The sequence below is a fragment of the Carassius auratus genome, unplaced genomic scaffold, assembly GCF_003368295.1.
Source record: "Carassius auratus strain Wakin unplaced genomic scaffold, ASM336829v1 scaf_tig00217378, whole genome shotgun sequence".
Taxonomy (NCBI): Eukaryota; Metazoa; Chordata; class Actinopteri; order Cypriniformes; family Cyprinidae; genus Carassius; species Carassius auratus.
The window spans coordinates 27,156-48,115 of NW_020529035.1; the positions used below are offsets into that span (position 1 = coordinate 27,156).

The window sequence follows — 20,960 nt, forward strand, 5'->3', positions numbered from 1 at the left end:
ATACAGGTGCCGCTACTGATGATCATCAGTACTACTGTGCATCTGGAGGGTCCACAGGGGTCAGAGAACCCAAGTTTAGCATGCAAAAAACTTCTCGTGGATTAATTCTATACATCCATCTAAGCTTCTTATGGATTAATTCTGTACATCCATCCAAGCCTCTAAAACACATCAGGCAGGCAATAATACACAAACAATCTGGTGTAGTAAATTTCATAAATAACTGCAAAGGACTGGCAATTAATGGTTTTTAAATATGAACTACTTATAAATGCATAGAGAAACAGGCCCTCAAGACAATGGAGGGCCAAATGTCATCACAGGCTAACTCTGGCCCACATGCCCTGGTTTCGGTATATGGTCTATGGAGTTGCAGCTTACACAGAAAATATAAAATACCAGTTTATCTAAGCTGAGGATTGTTTCCATAGTTTGGCGGGCGCAGACGTGTATCCCGCTGAGCCATATGGTTGCTGGATAGCAGGTTGTGACACTGTGGTGCAGATCAAGTCTGTAACTGAAAACAGAAAGCCTACACTTGTGCGTCCCTCCTGCAAGGACTCAGACAGAGACATCATCAGCAAGCGGGAAGCGCCAGGTTGACTTCCTCCCCTGCTCCTCTATACATTCATGTCATTCTGTTTGGGTGAACAGACTCTTGTCCACAGGAGCCCAGCTGGGCCACACAAACTAACAACAGCTGCACAGGCAGCAAAGATATTAGAGGGGGCACAGATCCCAACACAGGAAACAGATCCCGGTCATATACAAACACTGAAGCTCTTACATTTAGGAACTCAAAAGTTAACTGAATCACAATCTCCTACTTTTTTTTTTTTACCCGTGGAAGACAGTTAACCCTCAGGTTTCTCCAGGGAAACTTTCCCTGAAATCAGCTTATCTTAATTGTTTAAAAGGTCTGTTGAATGGGATGTAGCTAACTAATAAAGGATTTAATATTGGGCTCATGCATAAGGATGCATTAAATTGATGAAAGTGAAAGTAAATATTACTGATAATGGCACAAATAATTATTATTTTTGGAGCACCAAAGCAGCATATTAAAATGATTTGTGAAGGATTATGTGACACTGAAGACTGTAGGCATGACTGCTGGATATTCAGCTTTACCATCAAAATATTAATATAAATTCTCATATTAAAATAATATTTCACAATATCACAGTTTTTACAGTATTTTTGATCAAATTCATGAAGCTTTGTTGAGCATATAAGAGATATTTTCAAAAAACAAAGTTTTGAATTGTAATGTATTCACTATTTCCTTCACTTTTTTTCAAGGATAAGATGTAGTAATGATTTATCAATTAAATAATTCACACATAAAAATAAAAAGGCTACAGTTTTACATGGCCACGTGAACGCTGTAGATGCTCAAAAAAGCTTGTTTAAATAAAACAATATAATTCATTTTCAAATAAATAATTTAACATTACAATATTTAATCAATTATTCAAAATACTAAAGCAATAAATTATAATAAATTATTAATAATATTTTAATTGTAAAAAGCATTTGCCATCTGCTATTCTTAATAATATTGCCAAAAATTTTGGTCATTGGAGTTAAAAAAAAAATGCCATTGATTGGACAGGTCACTCTGGGAGCAACTTGAACTTTTGACTCAATTCTTCTACACACCCCTTTCCCTACATCTCACTCAGAGTAAATATAAGATTGCACAGTCTTCTAAAAAACATTAAAAATGTGCTGGTTAGAATGTTTTCCTAATCCTAAAATCTAAACCTTACTCTGTGTGTATATATATATATATATATATATATATATATATATATATACACAAATTTTTAAAAAATCATTATTTGGCATGACGCCTAAACAAGACTCATCAGGGAATATTCGGTTCTGCCAACCGTTTTCACATCACAGCCTGGTTTCTTGCTTTGAAACCATGACATTATCCTTTTGTGATATCTTTGAGATTCCTTGAGGAATTCCACAGATAAACAGATGCATGAAGAGCCATTCAGGGAGCAACAAAGCCACAGCCCTGAAACCTTTCGGTCTAATAAAAGTTGTTGGGGTATCTTACTTAAATATCTAAACAAATTCATGAAGCAATTATCAGTCTCCCTAGAGTGTGGCAGCCAGTGATGTTTGGAATGACTGTGCGTGCTGACAAAGGAGCATTAAGACCACCAAGAGTGCCATCCATGAGTTGAAAGGCAGACGTCTCTGATATCGATCTCAAGCATGGCCTTGTTTTTCACACCGAGGCCCTTGGAAAGACACAGATGCTGAAAGACGAAGCGGCTTCCTCTCCCTTTCACCTGATGCACCCCTGTCCGCTTCGCTTCACCTGCGTCAGCACATCTTGACGAGAGGCCGTCAGGTGCATCTGCAGGGACTAATTTGATTGGTCGCGCTTCACTTAATGCTTCCAGATCAGATAACATCAAACGCACCGCTTGGGAGATGAATCCCTCTGAGACTCAGCAGATGACAGGGACCTAAGATTCTTCCCATATGCAGAGAAAGAACAATAACTAGGACAAGTGAACCCATCCTCTCACAGCAAACCAGAAACAGTGCCTTTCCTAAATCTTAAACTGCCACAGTCGTCTCGACGTCATCAACTGGCAGCTTCCACACAAAGCCACTGTACTCCAGAAGCTTAACAGGCCAATATGATTATGAGAGATTGTTATAAAACTGGTTTAATAACTGTAAGGCTGCTAACCCTTCATTGGCGTGTTTGTAAAACCTCTCAAGTTGCTTCGATCTTGTTAAATTTATCCCAGGATCAAGAGGTTTTGGACTGGGACAAATGTGCTGGTGTGGAATGTGAGAAATGCATTTGGGAATGCACGAAAAACTGAAGAACAGGGTTTATTTAAGTTCTAAAACACTGAAATATGTAGTAAGGTTGGAATATGAATGGGCTCACGATTGTCTGTTCTTAAATCCAGGCATGCTATGTCTTGATCTGATGCTAATCAGAGCAAGAAAACACGTCAAGTATGCCAAATTACTATCTGGAGCCTTAAACATTTTCTGTGTTTATTTTTTTACTTGTTAAGAAACGTTATCAGGGCATTGAAATACTGTGGAGGGTCAGTGATGCTCCAGGAGGGTTGTTACTATAGAACACAGGCTCTGAGCTGAGCAGGATTGTATGCTGATGAGCACAACCGGTCTTACCAAAAAAAAAAAAAAAAAGAAAAAAGAAGTGTTCTGAAAGTTACAGGGGATTTACTAGACCCTGAAAATCCCACCTCTTACGTGAGTCGCTGCTGATTTTATGAGACAGAGCTTATAAAAGGAAATGGCACATGACCAGGAAATATATTCTAATGTAAGAGAGCTTGTTTGAATGACTAAAAAGGCAGTAAAAGTGACAGACTCTTGTTTCTCGGTTTGAAAGTGTTCACACTTCAGTCATCTCCAACCTACGGAGAACGGAAAAGTACAACAAATAAGAATGAGTCAGTTAAAAAGTTATTCTTAATCAGATGTGTGTGTAATATGGTTTAAAGGGGCTTTTGATTTCAATTTTTGACAAATGTTTTACCCACAGAATCATTTTTGTGTGTGTTTAATAAAATAAAGGATGGAATTGGTACTTGAGCCTTATTGTTTGGGCTGTAGGATATATGAAGCAAAATAAGGTTGAGTTAAAACACCCACTTGGAAAAACAACATTCGAGTCCTTTTAAAGCATCATTAATGAACCCCCCCAAGAAGTCCCTCTACAAAACAGTCCCTTGTTTTTTGTTTTGTTATAAAATGTCACACAAAAAAACCCTTGACAACATTGTTTGTTTTAGAAAAGCTGTCCGTTTCACATATTCTCCCTCTTCCTCTTTCTTGACGCCAGTACAGTGACTAAAACACAGCTTGACAGCTTCACCTTATCTCCAGTTTATGAGACTGCAAACGAGACTGTAACAATAACCGCACGACTGCAACATGTCACCAGCCACATGGGTGCTCAAACTGCAACATTCACAGAGTTTAGATTGAACTCAGTCTACTTACCGACTGCAGAAATGCTAAGTTTCTCACGTAATCCCGTTCAGTGTTCAATATCTCGTTTAAAACGCACAGTCTCAGGCGAAGCTGACGCTCCGAGTCCTTGCTGCCGAGGTCTCCGTTTTCTTGTTGACTGTCCTCCTCGGTGTTTATTTCGCTCATTTTTAAAAACCCTTAGAGAGAGAGTCTTACAAACAAACAAGAGTACACGCCAGTTGTGTGTAAACTGATGTGAAGATGTGATAATTAATCCATTGATCCGTCGCGCGCTGCAAACAACCAGGATGCGGCGAGGGAAAATGTTATATTGAAACTGAAGAAACTTCTGTAAAAGTAGCAACGCGCAACATCGAATTCAATCGTAAAGCAAATTGCATCTCATTAAAACACTTTCAAATTAAAAGATCAACTAGAGAAGTAGCCCACCGACTGCATGCAGCATAAAAGATGAAAGTGGCCAGAGCGAAATGATGTTAAAAATAAAAAAAAGCAGTGCACTTGAAACGATCAGCAACCATGAAATCACTGGCAAAACCGTGCAGTAAAAGCCAAAATAGTGAGATCACGAGAGCTCAGTGTGGACTACATGAAAAGGGAGTCGGTTGTGGGAGCTGTAGAGAAAGAAGCGAGTCTGCCGCTAAAGGGACCGTCTGCAAGTTGCACCGCTTTAAAAATCACGTCTTCTTGAATTGAACTGATCCCTTGCTATCTTTAGATGTGTAAGTGTTGTGAGAAGATAGTTTCTTTTCATCTCTGGCATCACATCTGATGCATTCAGTATTTTATTTATTTATTTATTTAATATATTAAGAAAAAATAAAATAAAAATTAATAGCGTTTAAAATGATATTCACTAGCATGAGATGAAGACTCTAGTTTAGACATAATTGTTTTAACATGGTGCCACCATGTTAATATCAAATGACCTACCATGTACCAGCACAAAACGCCAATAACGAATAACAAAAATTTAATGAAATTTTTAATGAGTAAACAAACTGTTTTGGTGTAAAACCACAGCAGTTAGAGGTGCATAAACTTGAATGCATGCAGGCCAATAGGTGTCAGTATATCTAAATCTAAATCCTGTTTGTAGCCTACTATTGAGACAAATGTGAACCAGTGATGTGAACAAAGGCTGCCTCCAAATATTTAAAAGTATTTAGTATTTAATAAGTATTTAAAAGGGGCAGTGTGTCTGAATTTACAGTATTCATAAAAAAGTAGACAGAAAGTATCTGGAATACTTCTGGCAAGATTCTTAAGAGTTTATCCTTTACTATCCCATGAGGCAATGGAAGAGAAGTTTTAATTGCTGAGCAGCAATGCTGGAATTGCAGGCCACATGACAATTTCAAGACAAATGTATCTTTCATCTGTATTACATAGTACATGCATTCATCATACTATCTAAAATGTGCTTTTTATTTTGGACAAAGCTCAAAACACTTCTGTAAGCAAAAATCAAGTGAAAAAAAACGTTTCCACAGAATTAAATATGAACACTCAGATATGTTTAATTTAATCATTAAAGCCATCAAGAATGTATTTTCCTTAATGGTAAGAGGGCTAAACAGAGTAAGAAGGTTTTAAAATCCTATTTTTTACTAGTTCTAGTGAGAAAAGTGAAAAAAATTACATTTAGCATTGTTTGCATGTATACGGTATGTGTATATATGTGTGTGTGTTCTTTTGTGATTTACAGAACATTGAAAAACATACAGGGTTGGAAGAACATGAGGGTGAGTAAATGATGACAGAATTTTCTTCGGGGCTGAACTACTCCTTTAATGCTTGTTTGGTCTGTCTTTCTTTCTTCGTACTGTCTGTGCCCTTGAGGTGATGCTTCCTCAGCATGATAAAAAACAGCCATCAGAGCCTGTCCACATCCTGTTTACCCCATCACAAAAGACTAAGTTATCTATCCCTCTCTAACACACAACTTATATGGCCACCAAACCACCAGGCTCCACCAAATGAATGGGCAAAAATTTAAAGGGTAAGAATGACTTGTTGGCCTGGTCTGAATCACTATTACCCCACAGGAGTCTTTCAGCCCCAGGCATCATTGCTGTCTGACATTTGAGAGGTGTCAGTAACCTCTAGTTCTGCTTTACTTGGCTTAAGGGCTGCCTACACTAACTGTAGAGTAGCCTTATAGTTACCACTGCTTGCTTTGACATAACTTAAAAATGTGTGATTTACCAGTAACTTAAAGTAATATAGGTGACACAGAGATAATATCATCAACAGTTATTTTATCACGACTACAACCGTAATCCAAACCATTTAATCACACTGCATTCGTTCTGTGAGACTGAGCGCCATCTTGTGGCAAGATCGAACACAAACGTTGTAAAAAAAAAAAAAAAAAAAAAAAACACTATTCAATATTCATCAAATAAAATATATTAACTGTTAACAACAAATAAACATGTTTTATCCGACAGTTACAGCAAAATATTATTTTAAGCACGTGCTTTCCCTACTTAATCCAAGCGCACGTGATAGACGCAACAGACGTCCAATATGACGCGATAAAGAGAATGCAGAATCGAATCTTAAAAGTTGCAGGGTTATCTTTTTATCTTTTTTTTATCTTAACTTCTCATATCTTTTGAACACCGCAATTAAGGTAAGGCCCATATATTCTTGTTTTTGAATGACAAGTGAACATATCAAATACATCTTTTTCTTTCCACAATATCTGCAAAATTTCATACATTTTCATACATTTTCATACAAAATGCATGTTTTTTTTTTATTTAGTACTGACCTGTATAAGATATTTCACATAAAATACATGAACATATAATCCACAACAGAAAATAATAATTTAACTCATAAAAATTAACCCATTCAAAAGTTAACATACACATGATTCTTGATCCAAGGATCATCCAGGTAACAACACAGTATACAGAATGCAGATAATGTAAACTTATGACCACAACTGTAAATATTCAGGTGTGCTATAGATATGTTTACATTAGTTAATATGTTGATTTAATACATGTATGCTAAGAATGTTTGTACAAATTTAATTTTAATATTACACAAATATAACCCATTTAAATAGAAAATGCAGTTTCGAAATAATTACTTCATTTATTAAGAACCTGCCTGGCCCTGCATGAAAAAGTAAATGCGTCCTAAATATAATAACTGGTTGTTTGCACCCTTTGCAGTAACAACTGCAGCATTTACAATATCTGGCAATGAGTCTTTCACAACGTTGAGGTCACAAACTGATGGCCGGACATTCTCCTTCAGGATTTTCTGATAGACTGCAGACTTAATGGTTCCATCAATTATGGCAAGTCGTTCAGGTCCTGAAGCTGCAAAGCAGCCCCAGACCATCACACCACGTTTGACTGTTGGTATGATGTTCTTTTTATGAAATGCTGTGTTGGTTTACGCCAGATGTAATGGTACAAACACCTTCCCAAAAAATAAATAAATACAATTAAAAAAAAAACAAAAAAAAAACACTTGTCTCATCAGTCCATTTCATTTGGACCGTTTTTGCTCAGACTCTTTCTTATTGTTGAATCATGAACACTGACTTTAATTGAGGCAAGTGAGGCCTGCAGTTCTTTAGATGTTGTTGTGTTCTTCGTCTGTGCGCTCTTGGAGTAATTTTGGTAGGCCGGCCACACCTGGGACGGTTCAGCACTGTTCCAAGTTTTCTCTATTTGTGGATAAAGATTCTGACCGTGGTTCTGAACTTAAAAATGGCTTTATAACCCTTTCCAGACTGATACATGTCAACTGTTTTGTTTCTCATCTCTTCTTGAATTTCTTTAGATCGCGTCATGATGTGTTGCTCTTCAAGCATGCTTCACTTTGGCAGACAGGTTCTATTTATGATTTCTTGATTCAGCAGGTCTGGCAGTAATTATGCCCGGGTGTGGGTAGTGAAATTTAACTCGGCTTTCTAAAATAATGGGGTTACTTACAGTTCTTTCATGATTTAACAGAAGGGGGCAATTCTTTTTTCATGTAAGGCCAGGTATGTTAAAATGTTAAAATAACTTTTTTTCCCTTAATAAATTAAATCATAATTTAAAAACTGCATTTTGTATTTACTTGCATTATCTTTATGTGGTATTAAAACTGGTTTGATGATCAGAATCTTAACTGTGGCAAATATGCAAAAAAAAAAAAAAAACAGTATATATATATATATATATATATATATATATATATATATATATATATATATATATATATATACATTTATATATACATACATTAATTCATTAATTAATATTAATATTTGGGCTTACAGATTCTCATTCTGGATATTTTCTGGCAGCAGTGTCAGAAGTCACAATGGCACATTCAGCACTTTGGCTGGTGTTGTTGCACTGGATGTTCCTCCAATCTCCAAGCAAGTGTAACAATTTAACCCAAGCCGAACTGCAAGAACTGGAGATGATCAGCACCTGGGTCATCACCCGCAGTTTTCCCTGCAGTGCCACCTGCGGACTTGGCCTCCGCACTCAAGAGCTCTGCCCTACTGGGGGAAACCGAAACATCTCCAGCACCTCCTGCAAGATGAGGACCATCCGCTGCCTAGACACCTGGCAGTGTGGACTAAAGACCCAAACAACAACTGCTGGTCAGCGCCTGGTGCTAGACTGCTTAGAGGAAGTGATGGAAGCCATGGGCCGCTTTGCATTTGTGGTGTCTTGGCGCTTTGCCCCTGGAATCATCACTTCTGATGACTCGTTATTCAGCCGCTATGAAGCCCTGAGTCTTGACAAGGTGGTGCTAGACCCCCTTAGAGAAGAGGATTCTGGGACATACCGCTGTGACGTACTAGACACCGGCAAACGAAGAGTGAAGAGGATGTATAAAGGGGTGAAAGTTTTATCACCTAAAGAAGTGAGTTTAGACTTTGCTAAAGGTCTGATTCACTGGGAAAACCCTGAGAGTCTGTTTCCTAACACGACGAGCACAGGAAACCCGTATCCCAGCAGCATCGTCCGAAACATGGCACTGATAAGTGTGTCCGTATCTGCTGCAATAGCAGCACTCATCCTTCTGCTCTTGTGGGGGTTTTACCGGATAACACTTAGAAGAACAGCTCAACTTTCCCAGAACAATGTTTGAAAACGCTTCAAAGATTAAAAAGTCCTTAGTCACTGATGCAAAGTGTTAAGAATGAGTTTGATCAAGTCATAAATGCATGCGACTGAAAAACATGTTCAGACTATCTGTGTACTATTTATAGAGCAGAGCTGTTAATGAACTGTGAACTGAAAAGATTCACATTACATTTGTGTTAAAAGGTCAAAGAGTTCACGGCATCAACAATGGGTCGAGTATAGTCACAGGTTCCTAATTTGGATGCCAGGAAACAATGCTTAAAATATTCACTTGCTCACCCTCAAAAGTTGTTCCAAACGTACACAAGTTACTTTTTTCCATTTAGCACAAAAGAAGACATTTTGAAGAATGTTGGTAACCAAACAGTTGACGGTAGCCATTAACTTGATTATCAACAGTATTCAAAATATTTTCAGATTAAAATACATTTCTAGTACAGTATGTTCTTCAAAAAGAAGAAAAAAGGGTCTAAATAAGATAGATTTATTCAATTTGTTAGAATAGTTGAGGGGACTTTTTAAAATTAATAAAAAAAAAAATATAATATATGTTTTAAGGAACAAAATGTTCCTATGTAAGAGGAACAGAAGAGCCTCACACTCATTTAAATGAACTGGAATTTTATTCAGGACGTTTAACAGGTCAAAGTGTGCCCACACCTCAAAAACAAACTCTCTATCAAACAAATAAACCAGTGAAAGGTGCTCTGTGAGCGCAGGAAAAATCCACAAACACTCTACAACTCAAACTTAAGGCAGAGAGAGGAATAACGTCCACCTCCCACAGCAGAATGTGACATCAGTGAAAACTGGAACGGTGTTCAAACCATCCAGAAGCAGGAGTGCTGTTCCTCCATCAGCACTGGATTAACAGAAAACACCGGATAGTTTGGAAGGACTAGTGCCAGTGTGAATAAACTCCTTTATACACATTGGTGTAGTTATTTCTTTAGCTCTAAGCAAGTAAATGTAGACCCCAGAAATCTTAAGAATAGTCTACATCTGGTTAGGTGAAAAAAAGTTGCAAAAAGAAATACAAACTCTTACAGGCAAACAACACAACAGTCATTCAGTGTGTATTTAACAACCTGCCATGTGTCAATGTGTGTGTGTGTGTGTGTTTTAAATATACATGACATCACAACTAGCAAAAGGTGCATTGTTAATCTTTGAAAAGAAAAAAAGAAAAAGTAATTTTTCTCATTCAAAGAGAGTATCCTCACATTAGGACAAGGTTGCAAGCAAGAAACCCACAGAAAAATAGGTGAGATTTGAAAACAGACCCACTATCATTATGACACGCTGGTTTCATGATCATTTTCAGCATGCGAGATACAGCAACAAGAGATACAAAGCAGCCCAGCCTGTGATCTGCTTCTTGTGGACAGTGTATCATTTCATCAAGCCATCTTTCATAAGCGATAACCATGAAATCACCCTCACATATTCCCATTCAAAAATAGTAGAACAAGTGAAACAAATAAACAAAGCAGCAAAAAGAAAAATCAAAATACAAATTCTCCAACTCATTCATAGCTCTTTTGACTTGTCCAGCACACAAAAACATGCAACAGGCCGACTCTCAGACAGCATGAAAATCTCCAGCCACTCTTATATATTAAAAAAAGAATAATAATAATAATAATAATAATACACATCCAGACCTAAGACGGTCACATATTGCTCTAAGGATAAAAAACACTATTCAAATCACAATTTCATGCTACTTCTATTTGTAGCATTCTGCGATACAGTAATCTGTTACTTGTGATAATATTTCTCTTGCAGTATATTGTGTTCAACAGCTGCTCAGCTCGAGATCTAACAAGCAATTCCATATACAAAACCTTTTTCATGCTGTTTAGTCGTCAAATCATTCACTCAAGCATTCAGGGGAATCTCCGATCATTCCAGGGCAGCCAATCCTAAACAAATGCAACTTCTAGAAGCCTATTTTAATCTTCAAGATACATTCAATTTGGTCACAGAAAGAAGACATATGGGTCCTGATTGTTGAAATATGACTCAGTCATTCTCTGTCTGGAATCTCACACACTTCTGAAAATTGTACTGGACACCTTTGTTTGATTTTTTACAAAGTCAGCCATCACAAGCAACATGCTGATACAAGCAGCATCCAATAACGCAGACTGACTGGAACCATTATGGAATGAATCTTTTGCTACAAGTTCATACGTTAACAGCTTAAGAACGTATAATTAATGCTGTATGAAAGCTTAAGCATCCACGACCAAACAACATCGAGAGTCAAGCCCATAAAGCCGATCAAAAGTGGCGCCTCTTTGGTAATATCATCCCCAATATTAAAATGGAAGACTCGATCAAATTCAAATCCCTGAATAGTGTTGTTATTTTCCTCAAGATGCAAAAAAATGAGACTTTGTTCCCCAAACATCAGCAATGAACCCATTTCTCAAGAGAAACGACAGTATTAGCACCAAGCAACTTCTGAATCAGTCAGTGGCTAAAATGACCCATTAAATAAAAAACAAACGCTTGTCCGTTTGCTAGAGTTTGCTTGGTCTTTGACATCAGCTGGTAATGTTTGCTAGCAAGCTGATGAACAATTTGGTTTGATTGGCAAATGCATTCATGATGTTTCTGCTGGTGTATAGGAAGGATCCGTATGTAAGGCATCATCTGCAGCTCCGGGGGTTTGTGTGAATCACATTCAGAAAAGACTGATTATGAAGCCCCATGTTTTCCACTGTCGCTGAGATCTTGGATGGTGACGACGAGAAAAAAAAGTAAGTATGGATTTTTCAAAACATCCATCTTATTGGACACAATGGAAGTTTTCAGTCTTTAAAATGTGTACAGCAGACGTGGACTTGAAAAATGCTGAGACAGGGCTTCTACCACAAATACTAGTTTATGGAAATAACCAACTGATGATCCACCTCTGCTAATGCAATTAAAACCAATTATGAGTGCAGGAGGTTTAACTAGCTTCCGTTCAAGCCCTTTTTTTATTTTTACCAGTGTCAGAGTACTAAAATATCTCCATTCCAAAATGTATAAAATCTGGCAACCTAAAATATGATTGCCCTTGAATGTTAGATCCTTAAGAAGTATAAAACCAAAAGCTCAGGGATGAAATGAGCACATTCAGGGTGTTAAAGGAAAAGAAGCCCTTAGATAAAACTTTTGTCTTTCTATGGATTGAGTGTGGGCGAAGTCCACATCCATAAATGGGCGAGTCAAAACAGGAAACGGATGATGTAGGATCCTAGAGATGCGAGGAGGAGCAATGGAGAACGTCTCCTTTTGGGAAAACAACCACTGAAAGAGTGCAGCAAGTTCTCAAGTGCTGTCGAAGCCTATCTCTTCCCAGTTTTCATGTACGATGGGATGCCTCCTCGTGCTGTCAGCCCCTCAAAGCGCTTGTATGTGTAGTTGATGAACACCCAGTCTTTACTCTTCAGATCCGCCTCAGTGTGGTTGGACACAGGAGCGACTTTAGAGAAAGAGGGAGGGACAGTAAGAATAAGATGTTTTGAAATACATAACAGTCCCAAAGAAATGCTATGTATTTTAGAAAGCACTAAAAACAAACCTGAAGGCTGGAGGATGTCTGAATCAGGAAACTCGTCAAAGTTGGAGGTGTCGTCAATGCTTTTGATCTCAATTGGAATAGCCGCTGGTCTCTCCCTAGGGGGGGAAATTGAGCAGCAAATAAGCATACCGGAATGATTTCTGAAAGATCATGTGACACTGAAGACTCTGTAGTCTTGTTGAGAAAAAAAAAATTCTTAACTGACCCCAAACTTTTTAATAATTGAAAAATGTTTGCTTTGCAAATGTCAGACAAAGAGTAGCCATATAACCTAGATTCACCAAAATAAGCAGTATCCACATTTAAAGAGCACACTGCATGGAACAATGTATCCCACAGTGCAATGTGCTCTACCTGAGCTCCTAATTGTAGCATGAATGAAAGAGCAGTAATACCAGCCCTAAAATTACTGTTTTCTTCCTGTCTGATTATTAGAACAAAATAATTTTTGAACAAAACTGGAATAAAAAATACAAATAAATTAAATAAATAACTAAAAACCATTTCTTGGATAACTGGATACTGGATACTACGTGCTGAATTAAACATGCAATGTGTCAAGGTCATGTGACAAATTAAGAGGGATCATTTGACAATGTAGCATATTAACGGTTTAAAATATTTATAATTAAAACGCAAAAGACATTATGCATGAATAGTAAGATGATTCCAGTTTAATCTGTGTGTGATGACAGTTTACCTGATATGGTCATAGTCCACTCCCTCAAAGAAAGGGTTCGTTTTGATCTCCTCCACTCCAGTGGCTCCAATCCTGTGTTCACTCTCACAGCAGAACCTGGTGGAAGACAACAAAACATGAAGAAAAACAGCCTACTAAATATAAACCACGTCTCATGTAGTTTCACAACATGGTTAATGAAAACAAAATCCACGGGTTGAGAGAAGTGCTACAGCTAAGTTAGAGTACAAAATAACCACAGCAAAAAGAGATGAACATGAAGAATGGGAGAATGATAGGCAGTGATGAGGCTAAACCTGAGGATAAGATCCTTGGCCTTTTCTGAAATGGGAACCTCAGGTGGAAATGTCAAAGTTTCCCGCCAGTTCATCACTTTCCTGTAAGTTTCCTGAGGCGTCTCAGAGCAAAATGGAGGGTAACCTGAAAAACACCCACACAAACACTTTAGCCATATACGGTATCTAAAATACTCATTTTATTTATGAACCAAAAATCAACTCACCTATCAGCATTTCATACATAATGACGCCCAAACTCCACCAATCACAAAGCTTGTTGTACCCATTTTGCATAAATACTTCTGGAGCGATGTAGTCAGGGGTTCCAACAGTGGAGAAAGCCTGAAAAACCACAAATAATGTGTCTACTCTTTTTCTTCTGATGCAACACAAGAAACATTGTGAGATCTACTGGATTACACAAGAGTACATCGTAACCCCTTCCATGGTACTTCTACAATCATCGTCTACCATATTAAGAACATGTTCATTTCACAATAACTTCCTAAAACACTGGATTAATCTGTACCCACCCACTGTGTGTAGAACAGTGCTAGGTCAAGAGGAATCTCTTACCAACTGTCTCCTGTTTCGTTTCCATGTTTCTGCTTTCCTCTTTGAGTTCATGTTCTGTAATGCTGAAAAAAAAAAAATATATATTTTTTTTTGAGCAAGCATGCATTACATTTAAACTGCTGAAAAGACAGTTTTAATGCTACAAAAATATATATTTCAAATAAATAAAAAAATTTTAAGCATCCAGAAAAATTAAGCAGCACAACGGTTTTCAATATCGATAATAGTCAGAAAAGTTTTCAAATCATTAGGATGATTTCTGAATGATCATGTGACAGGAGTTATGGACCGTGATAAGTCTTACTGAAGTCGCTGGGAAGGCTGTGGTTAAGGTTTCTGTAGAACTCTGTGCGGTGAGCTTTCTTCAGACCAGTGCATAGGCCAAAATCAGACAACTTCACATGGCCCTGAAAGAGCAAAATGACATTGTGAATGAGAATCACTCATTAGATCAAAGCTATGTGACCCTGCTAGGCTATTAGATTGAGCTATAATGTCACATCTTACCTATATTTTCAATATACAAAAAAAAAAATATTGTAATGATACGAGTCTTTATGCAGTATCAGTAGAACAAAGTGAAATGTATCTGGTACTGTTATTGGTATTAATTTAAAACAAATGCCTAAATTGATCAGAATAATGTCCTACTTCAAAAATACTTTATTGTGCTAAAGATAATTGAGTTTGATGATTCTATTCAAATACAGTTTAATATATATTTTTTTACCCTCGAGTCCAGCAGGAGATTGTCAGGTTTGATGTCTCTGTGGATGAAGCCCATCTGGTGAATGGAGTCAATAGCCAGCACAGTCTCTGCAATATAAAACTGTGTGGCCTCCTCTGTTAAAGTGTCTTTTTCATCAGTAGAGTCATCATATCACCTGGGCAAACACACACATGCATATATCAATCATCCTTTGGCGTGGCTTTCCTACCATCATTTTGACTGTAAAGGGATCTGACATCCTGCACTCACCTCCAGGCAGAAACTCCATGATCAGGTAGAGGTTCATCTTATCCTGAAAGCTGTAGAACATCTTCACCACCCAAAGACTGTCTGCCTCTACGAGGATGTCCCTTTCTGCTCGAATATGGCCAACCTTGAACAGAAAACAGAGACCTGTTAACAAATCAAAGAACTTTAAAGTGTCATGAAACCCTAAAACACATTTTTTGATATGTGAACATATACGAACAGGTTGCACATCAGTGAAAACAACAATAGCACTCATTATGTCTATTAAGGGAAAAGTGGTAATTTTTAATTTTTTGGACCAATTTCGTTCTTCTGTTTCAAAAAGAAAAGTTCAATCTATATCACGAAAAGTGATGTATATGCTTTAATTCAGAGTGGCTGAAGAGTATGTCTACTTCAACAGTTTCCCAAGTTTTTCCCATGTTGATCCAATCACTTTTGTATTATGCATGAAGTTATTTTACAGCATAGAATTCAAACCTGATGAACGAGCTTCCAGTTTATCTCTGTAAAGATAACCGTAACAATATTTAATATGTAACAACATGTGGAGTGTGCATGAGTGTTTTCTGCGTTGAACGCTGTAATGAGTTTAACAGCCGTCACTGTGTGGATTATAATAGTTCACATTCGGACCAGAGCAAGCTTCACTGTTGAAAGACCAGTGCGGAAACAGGGGGACATTTTAAATGACATGTGTCGACATAAGTGACTCCATCAGTGAAGACTCACCTGTTCTTTCTCAAGCATATCAGCCTTACGCAAGATTTTCATGGCATAAACGTGTCCTGTGTCCTTCTTCTGAACTAACCGCACCTAGAGAAATAAAGCGGATTTTAAATGTAATAAAATCACAAAATACACTACAGTTCTGTTTTGTTTTCATGAAAAAGTCTTTCATGGTCACCAAGGCTGCAATTATATTCAGTAAAAACAGTAATATAATTGTTACAATTTTCTATTTTAATATTGAAAAAATGATAATACAGTGGTAGAGTATACACAATACACAAACTGTCTCACAGCTAACATATATGCTAAAAACGACCAAAAAAATTTATTCATGAGGTCTTTAACAGAAAGAAACATATACCTCTCCGAAAGCTCCTCGGCCAATCACTTTGAGTGACTCAAAGTCCTCTAATCCAAGCCGTGTTCGTTTGAGACGAAGGAACTCTGTCTCTTTCCTGGCATGCTCAGACCGCCGGAGACGCTTCTGCAGGACCAGAAAAGGCAGAAATTAAATTGACCGATCACATGAAATTGCATTCTGAACTGTTTTAACATATGGGGTGTGTTTTTTCAAAAACGCTTTAGAAAACGGAGTCAGGCCAAATACCAAAACAAACTTGCAGCCAATCAGCAGTAAGGGGTGTGTCTACTCATGAGTGCACAGGACAGACATTGGCCGAGCGACAACAGAAAGATAGAGATGGCGGATAAAAACAAAAACAGTTTTTCTTCTGTGATTTGAAATATCAACATTGGGCTACCAGAAATCACTTACCCCACCTTTAATATTTAACAAAACCACCAGGATCTAGACCAAGATGTTTGTTAATGTAAGCGAGGAAATGGTTTCAGAAAAAAAGGCCAGCATTTCAGAAATGCTCACCTCTTCATCACCTAGTCCCTCTTGATCCATGACCTTCTCCAATTTCTGCTGCCTGTAAGACATAAAGAATAACGTTCAGACGTGTGATGAAACACTAGCAGCAAGAGGCAGATTGCTTCACCGCACCACTGAAAGGTGTGGTCTTCTAGTCTGACATCATTTCAAGAGGGACGGTACAGACCGTCTAAAAGGGCCCCTGGAATCTGGGAGGTTCTTAAAGAAACAATGTGTGATAATGACAGATAGTCGTCACACCATATTGACTCAAACCTACAGTATGTGAAGAATTATATGCATGTGTCCAAATGCTTACGGATTCATTTAGACCCGCCAAACCTGTTCACTAGCCAAAGTTTCAAAACTACATGTGTCTCACTTATTTTAACTAGCACATGGGCTACAACAAATGTTCAAGGGAAAATGGAAAAGTCTATATCTAAAAATAACATGAAAACAAATGAAAAGTCTTTTGCCTTTTTGGGTCTCACCTCATTTCCCTTTCCTCATGCTGTGAGATCAGGTTGCTATAAAAATTCTCCAGAGTCACTTTGGCCATGGTGACCCTTTCCTTAGTGTGGTTGCTCATCGAGGAGCAGGACGTCTGACTTGTCATCGCCATGGTAAACTGGACAGGAAAACCATGTTACATCAGAATGGACAAAATTAGACATGTTTATAACTACAAAAAGGATACAAAATAGCCCAGGTCGTTTTAACACTTCACAAATCAGAGCTCTGAATCTGATATGGTTAGATACAATGCCTCCCAGTCTTTAATCTATGAGGGGTTTTCAGATGCCATGGACCCCCAAATACCACCATGCTTTCCATTACCAGCTTCCCAGGGGGCTTCTTGAAAGTGAAAGGCAGCATTTAACAACATTTACACAGCAAGCCACAGTCTTTTAACACTCAATCTTCCACTTCCCAGAAGCTCCACGCCTGTAAGGTCTGACTGGACCTTTGTTGCGCCGTGGCCAAAACAAGCATTAAATACCGGCTAAAAACGTACATTTGTGTACATTTCTGCTTGGAAATTCAAACAAACGCTATATTTGTCATCTGACTCAACTTCCACAGCTGATGTCACTGAGACTGAGGTCTGGGAAAGAGGCGTTTGCAGACAGCAAGGGGAATTTTACTCTGAATAAATCGTCTGACTAATACAATGAAATGAAACCAAGTTGACAACGAATATCATAATGACATAAACATACCATCGGATGAACAAAACTTAATACTTATAAAGTCCATAATGGAAAGACACAACAAACAGAAAAACGGACAAAACAAAAATACCGTAACCACGCATACTAAAGTTTGTCAGTGCATGCAAAGCCACGCTTTTAGTGTGTTTGTTTATTTAACATTTATGCCGTTTTAAAAGCAAAACCAAGGCTAATAAATTCTTATAATTATAATAATTACAGTCCTAAAGAGAAACTATGTAAAGTAAAAACACAATAACTATTCTCACTTAGTAAGACTGTCAGTGTGCTAGCAGCAGCCGCTAACGTTAACTGTCTGTTCAGACTCGTCTGCTCTCAAAGCAAAGTGTGAAACGGCTGAGATCCAGCTTAATTTCTAATAAGAGCTCAAGCGACTTTGGCAAAGTATAAACAACTACCGAAAACAAACTATTACCTTCTTGTAAACAATGTGTTTGTTTGAAATAATCCTTGTTTACTTACCTTCCACTCGACCTCAAACTGACTTGCTCTAGTGGACGACGACGGACATTATTTCCGTCTTCCGGGTTTGTGCTTGAGTGGAAAAGAGAACAAAATAAAAGTCCCCTTTCTGTCTTCTAAAATATTATTATTAAAATTAGATACTTTTTTTAATCACCATTTCCTTGATTAACTGACCTACTGAAAACAATTATTCTTCATTTCATCCATACATTTTATAAATACATTTTTTATTTTATGCCTGAACACTGATATAGGTATATATTTGTTTGTGTTTTATTGAAATGTAAAACAAATACCCATTTTTTGACTAAAACAATAGCAGCAACAACAGAAGAAAGTTCTGTTTATATGGTCAAAGAATATAATCGAAGAAAAATGTATGATTTTCAGAAGGGACTCAAGGTCTAGCTATCAGACTAAATATTTCTTTGTAAAATGTATTAAAATAAGTTCTTGACAAAACAATGTAAGGGAAAAAAAAATAATAAATAATAGAAATGTGTAAATGTATAACATAATAAAACACGTAACTACTTACAACGACCTGACTCTTTGTCATGTCAGCATATAGTTTTACCAAGGTCACTTATTTTTCCAATAGATACGTTTTTTTTTTTTTTTTTATATGGTGATATTGGAATTTTTGTTTAGTTATTTTAGTTTTAGTAGGGTTTGTATGAAGGACTGAAGGATTGAAAAGAATCGAAACCACTGCTGTGGTAACAACTGTAACAGCTGTTCAATTTAACACATCCCCATCCGAGGGCGCTATTGTTCAAAGAAGTCTGGACACTAGATCAGCCTCCAAACCATCATGACTATTCACAGCCGGACAGGTGAGGTACAGCTGCAGAACTTTCCACTCTCAGAAAGAATTAGGTACAAAGATTCGGGTGGTACCCTATCAAAAGATACATTTAAAGAGTACAATATTAGTACTCTGAAGGTAAATATTAATACCTAAAGGATACATATCAGTCCCTAAATATGTACATATCGGTACCCAAATGTTAGTACATTTTAAGAGGGTAACTACCACCCCAGTGACAGCTTTTGTTAAAGTGTACCAGTATGACAAAATACATTTACAATTAAATATTAGATGCATGCTTCTTATTATGTTGATGAGAGAATACTGCTTTTAACAAATGTAACATATTAAGAAAGTTGTGCAAATGAAGATGATCCTTAAATAATGAGGATTTGAAACTTCTTGGTTTTACCATACACCACAGATTTTTTATCTGTCCATGTTAGATGACAGCCTACTGTACATAAATGCTGCATGGGAGAATTAAAATATCACCTTTCTCTGCATGCAGAACTATGAGTTTATAGAACTAGTGAAGAGGTGCTTTTGGGGTTTCTGACTAGATGCCTTGAGAGGTGATGACTGGAAAGTTACAGAGAGCCTTTTCAGCACTGTGCCCTTGAGAGACTGTCTCTTCTACAAGCCTACTGTTTGTCTGTTAAATACCAAATAAACGAGCTTCATTGAAAATCCTGGCCAGAGGCGTCACATTCCTTTACTGTTCTGCCTTACAAAGCCAAAAGCAGTAAAACTGCAACAGAAGAGGATTATCCCAATTCACATATTTATGCACTATTCAATACTTCAAATAATGTGAGTAGAATGCTCACAATAAACATTTAGAAAAAAAAGTTCACATTCCTGGATGATGCCCTTAATTAAACAGAACATGGTCCATTTTTTTTCTCCCAATCAAGAATAAGATTCCTTCATAATGAGGTTTTGTCTGATTTAGCTCGCTTCCTAGGTATGTACACACAAAGAAAAAGAAAGAGAAATGAGATTCAGAACAACTGACTTGAGAAGGCGGGCAAGACAAACTGGAAGTCCCACTTTTTTTCAGAACTGAAGGCATGGCTTAAAACTTACCATGTTTCTATCTTTCATAGCTCCCTCTCTCCCTTTCAATACATCTGTCTGTATTAGATGCCATACTCAAGAACCATCTAGGAGTACCAAACCATAATTGTTCTCTTTTTAATATACACTGGAAGATTTTTTTTGTTCCCTATATTGAAAATGTTTACAGTTTTATGCTATTGAATAAAATGAAACGATCCACTCGAAAGTCTCTGCTCATCATGACAGGACCTGGATCAATGAGCAGCGTCTCGGGCCCATGACATCACTTCCAGGGAGGCATGTTGTACACGTCCCCGTCCCTTGACTCCACCCCCGCGTCAAAACAGTGCCAAAGAGAGACGTGCAGAAAAGTGATCATCAAGTGATCAAATCATTGTTTTGCAATTCAAAATTTTTGTTTGCAAAAAGAAAATTTATTTTCCTTAATACTTTAATTTTCGTTTGGAAAACTTTATTTTCATTTGCAAAACTTTATTTTCTTTTGCAAAACTTTATTTTCATTTGCAAAACTTTATTTTC

General features: G+C 37.3%; 2 protein-coding genes and 1 pseudogene across 2 annotated transcripts in view; 1 reads left to right on the forward strand and 2 right to left on the reverse strand.

The window, feature by feature from the left end:
- The window catches only part of LOC113100855 (phosphatidylinositol 3,4,5-trisphosphate-dependent Rac exchanger 1 protein-like), a 29,855-nt gene extending 25,230 nt beyond the window's left edge, over positions 1-4,625 (reverse strand). The window contains exon 1 of the mRNA XM_026265375.1: positions 4,021-4,625. Within this exon, the coding sequence (XP_026121160.1) occupies positions 4,021-4,176 (156 nt within the window). The 5' untranslated portion in view covers positions 4,177-4,625. The remainder of the gene's footprint in view (positions 1-4,020) is intronic.
- Positions 4,626-6,575: 1,950 nt separating this feature from the next.
- On the forward strand, positions 6,576-9,132 carry LOC113100856 (transmembrane protein 81-like). The gene is made up of 2 exons (XM_026265376.1): positions 6,576-6,649; positions 8,306-9,132. The coding sequence occupies exon 2, from the start codon at positions 8,350-8,352 to the stop codon at positions 9,130-9,132; it is 783 nt and encodes a 260-aa protein (XP_026121161.1). The 5' UTR covers positions 6,576-6,649; positions 8,306-8,349.
- Positions 9,133-9,853: 721 nt separating this feature from the next.
- Positions 9,854-18,620, reverse strand: LOC113100853 (serine/threonine-protein kinase 38-like; annotated as a pseudogene).
- Between the last annotated feature and the right edge of the window lie 2,340 nt (positions 18,621-20,960).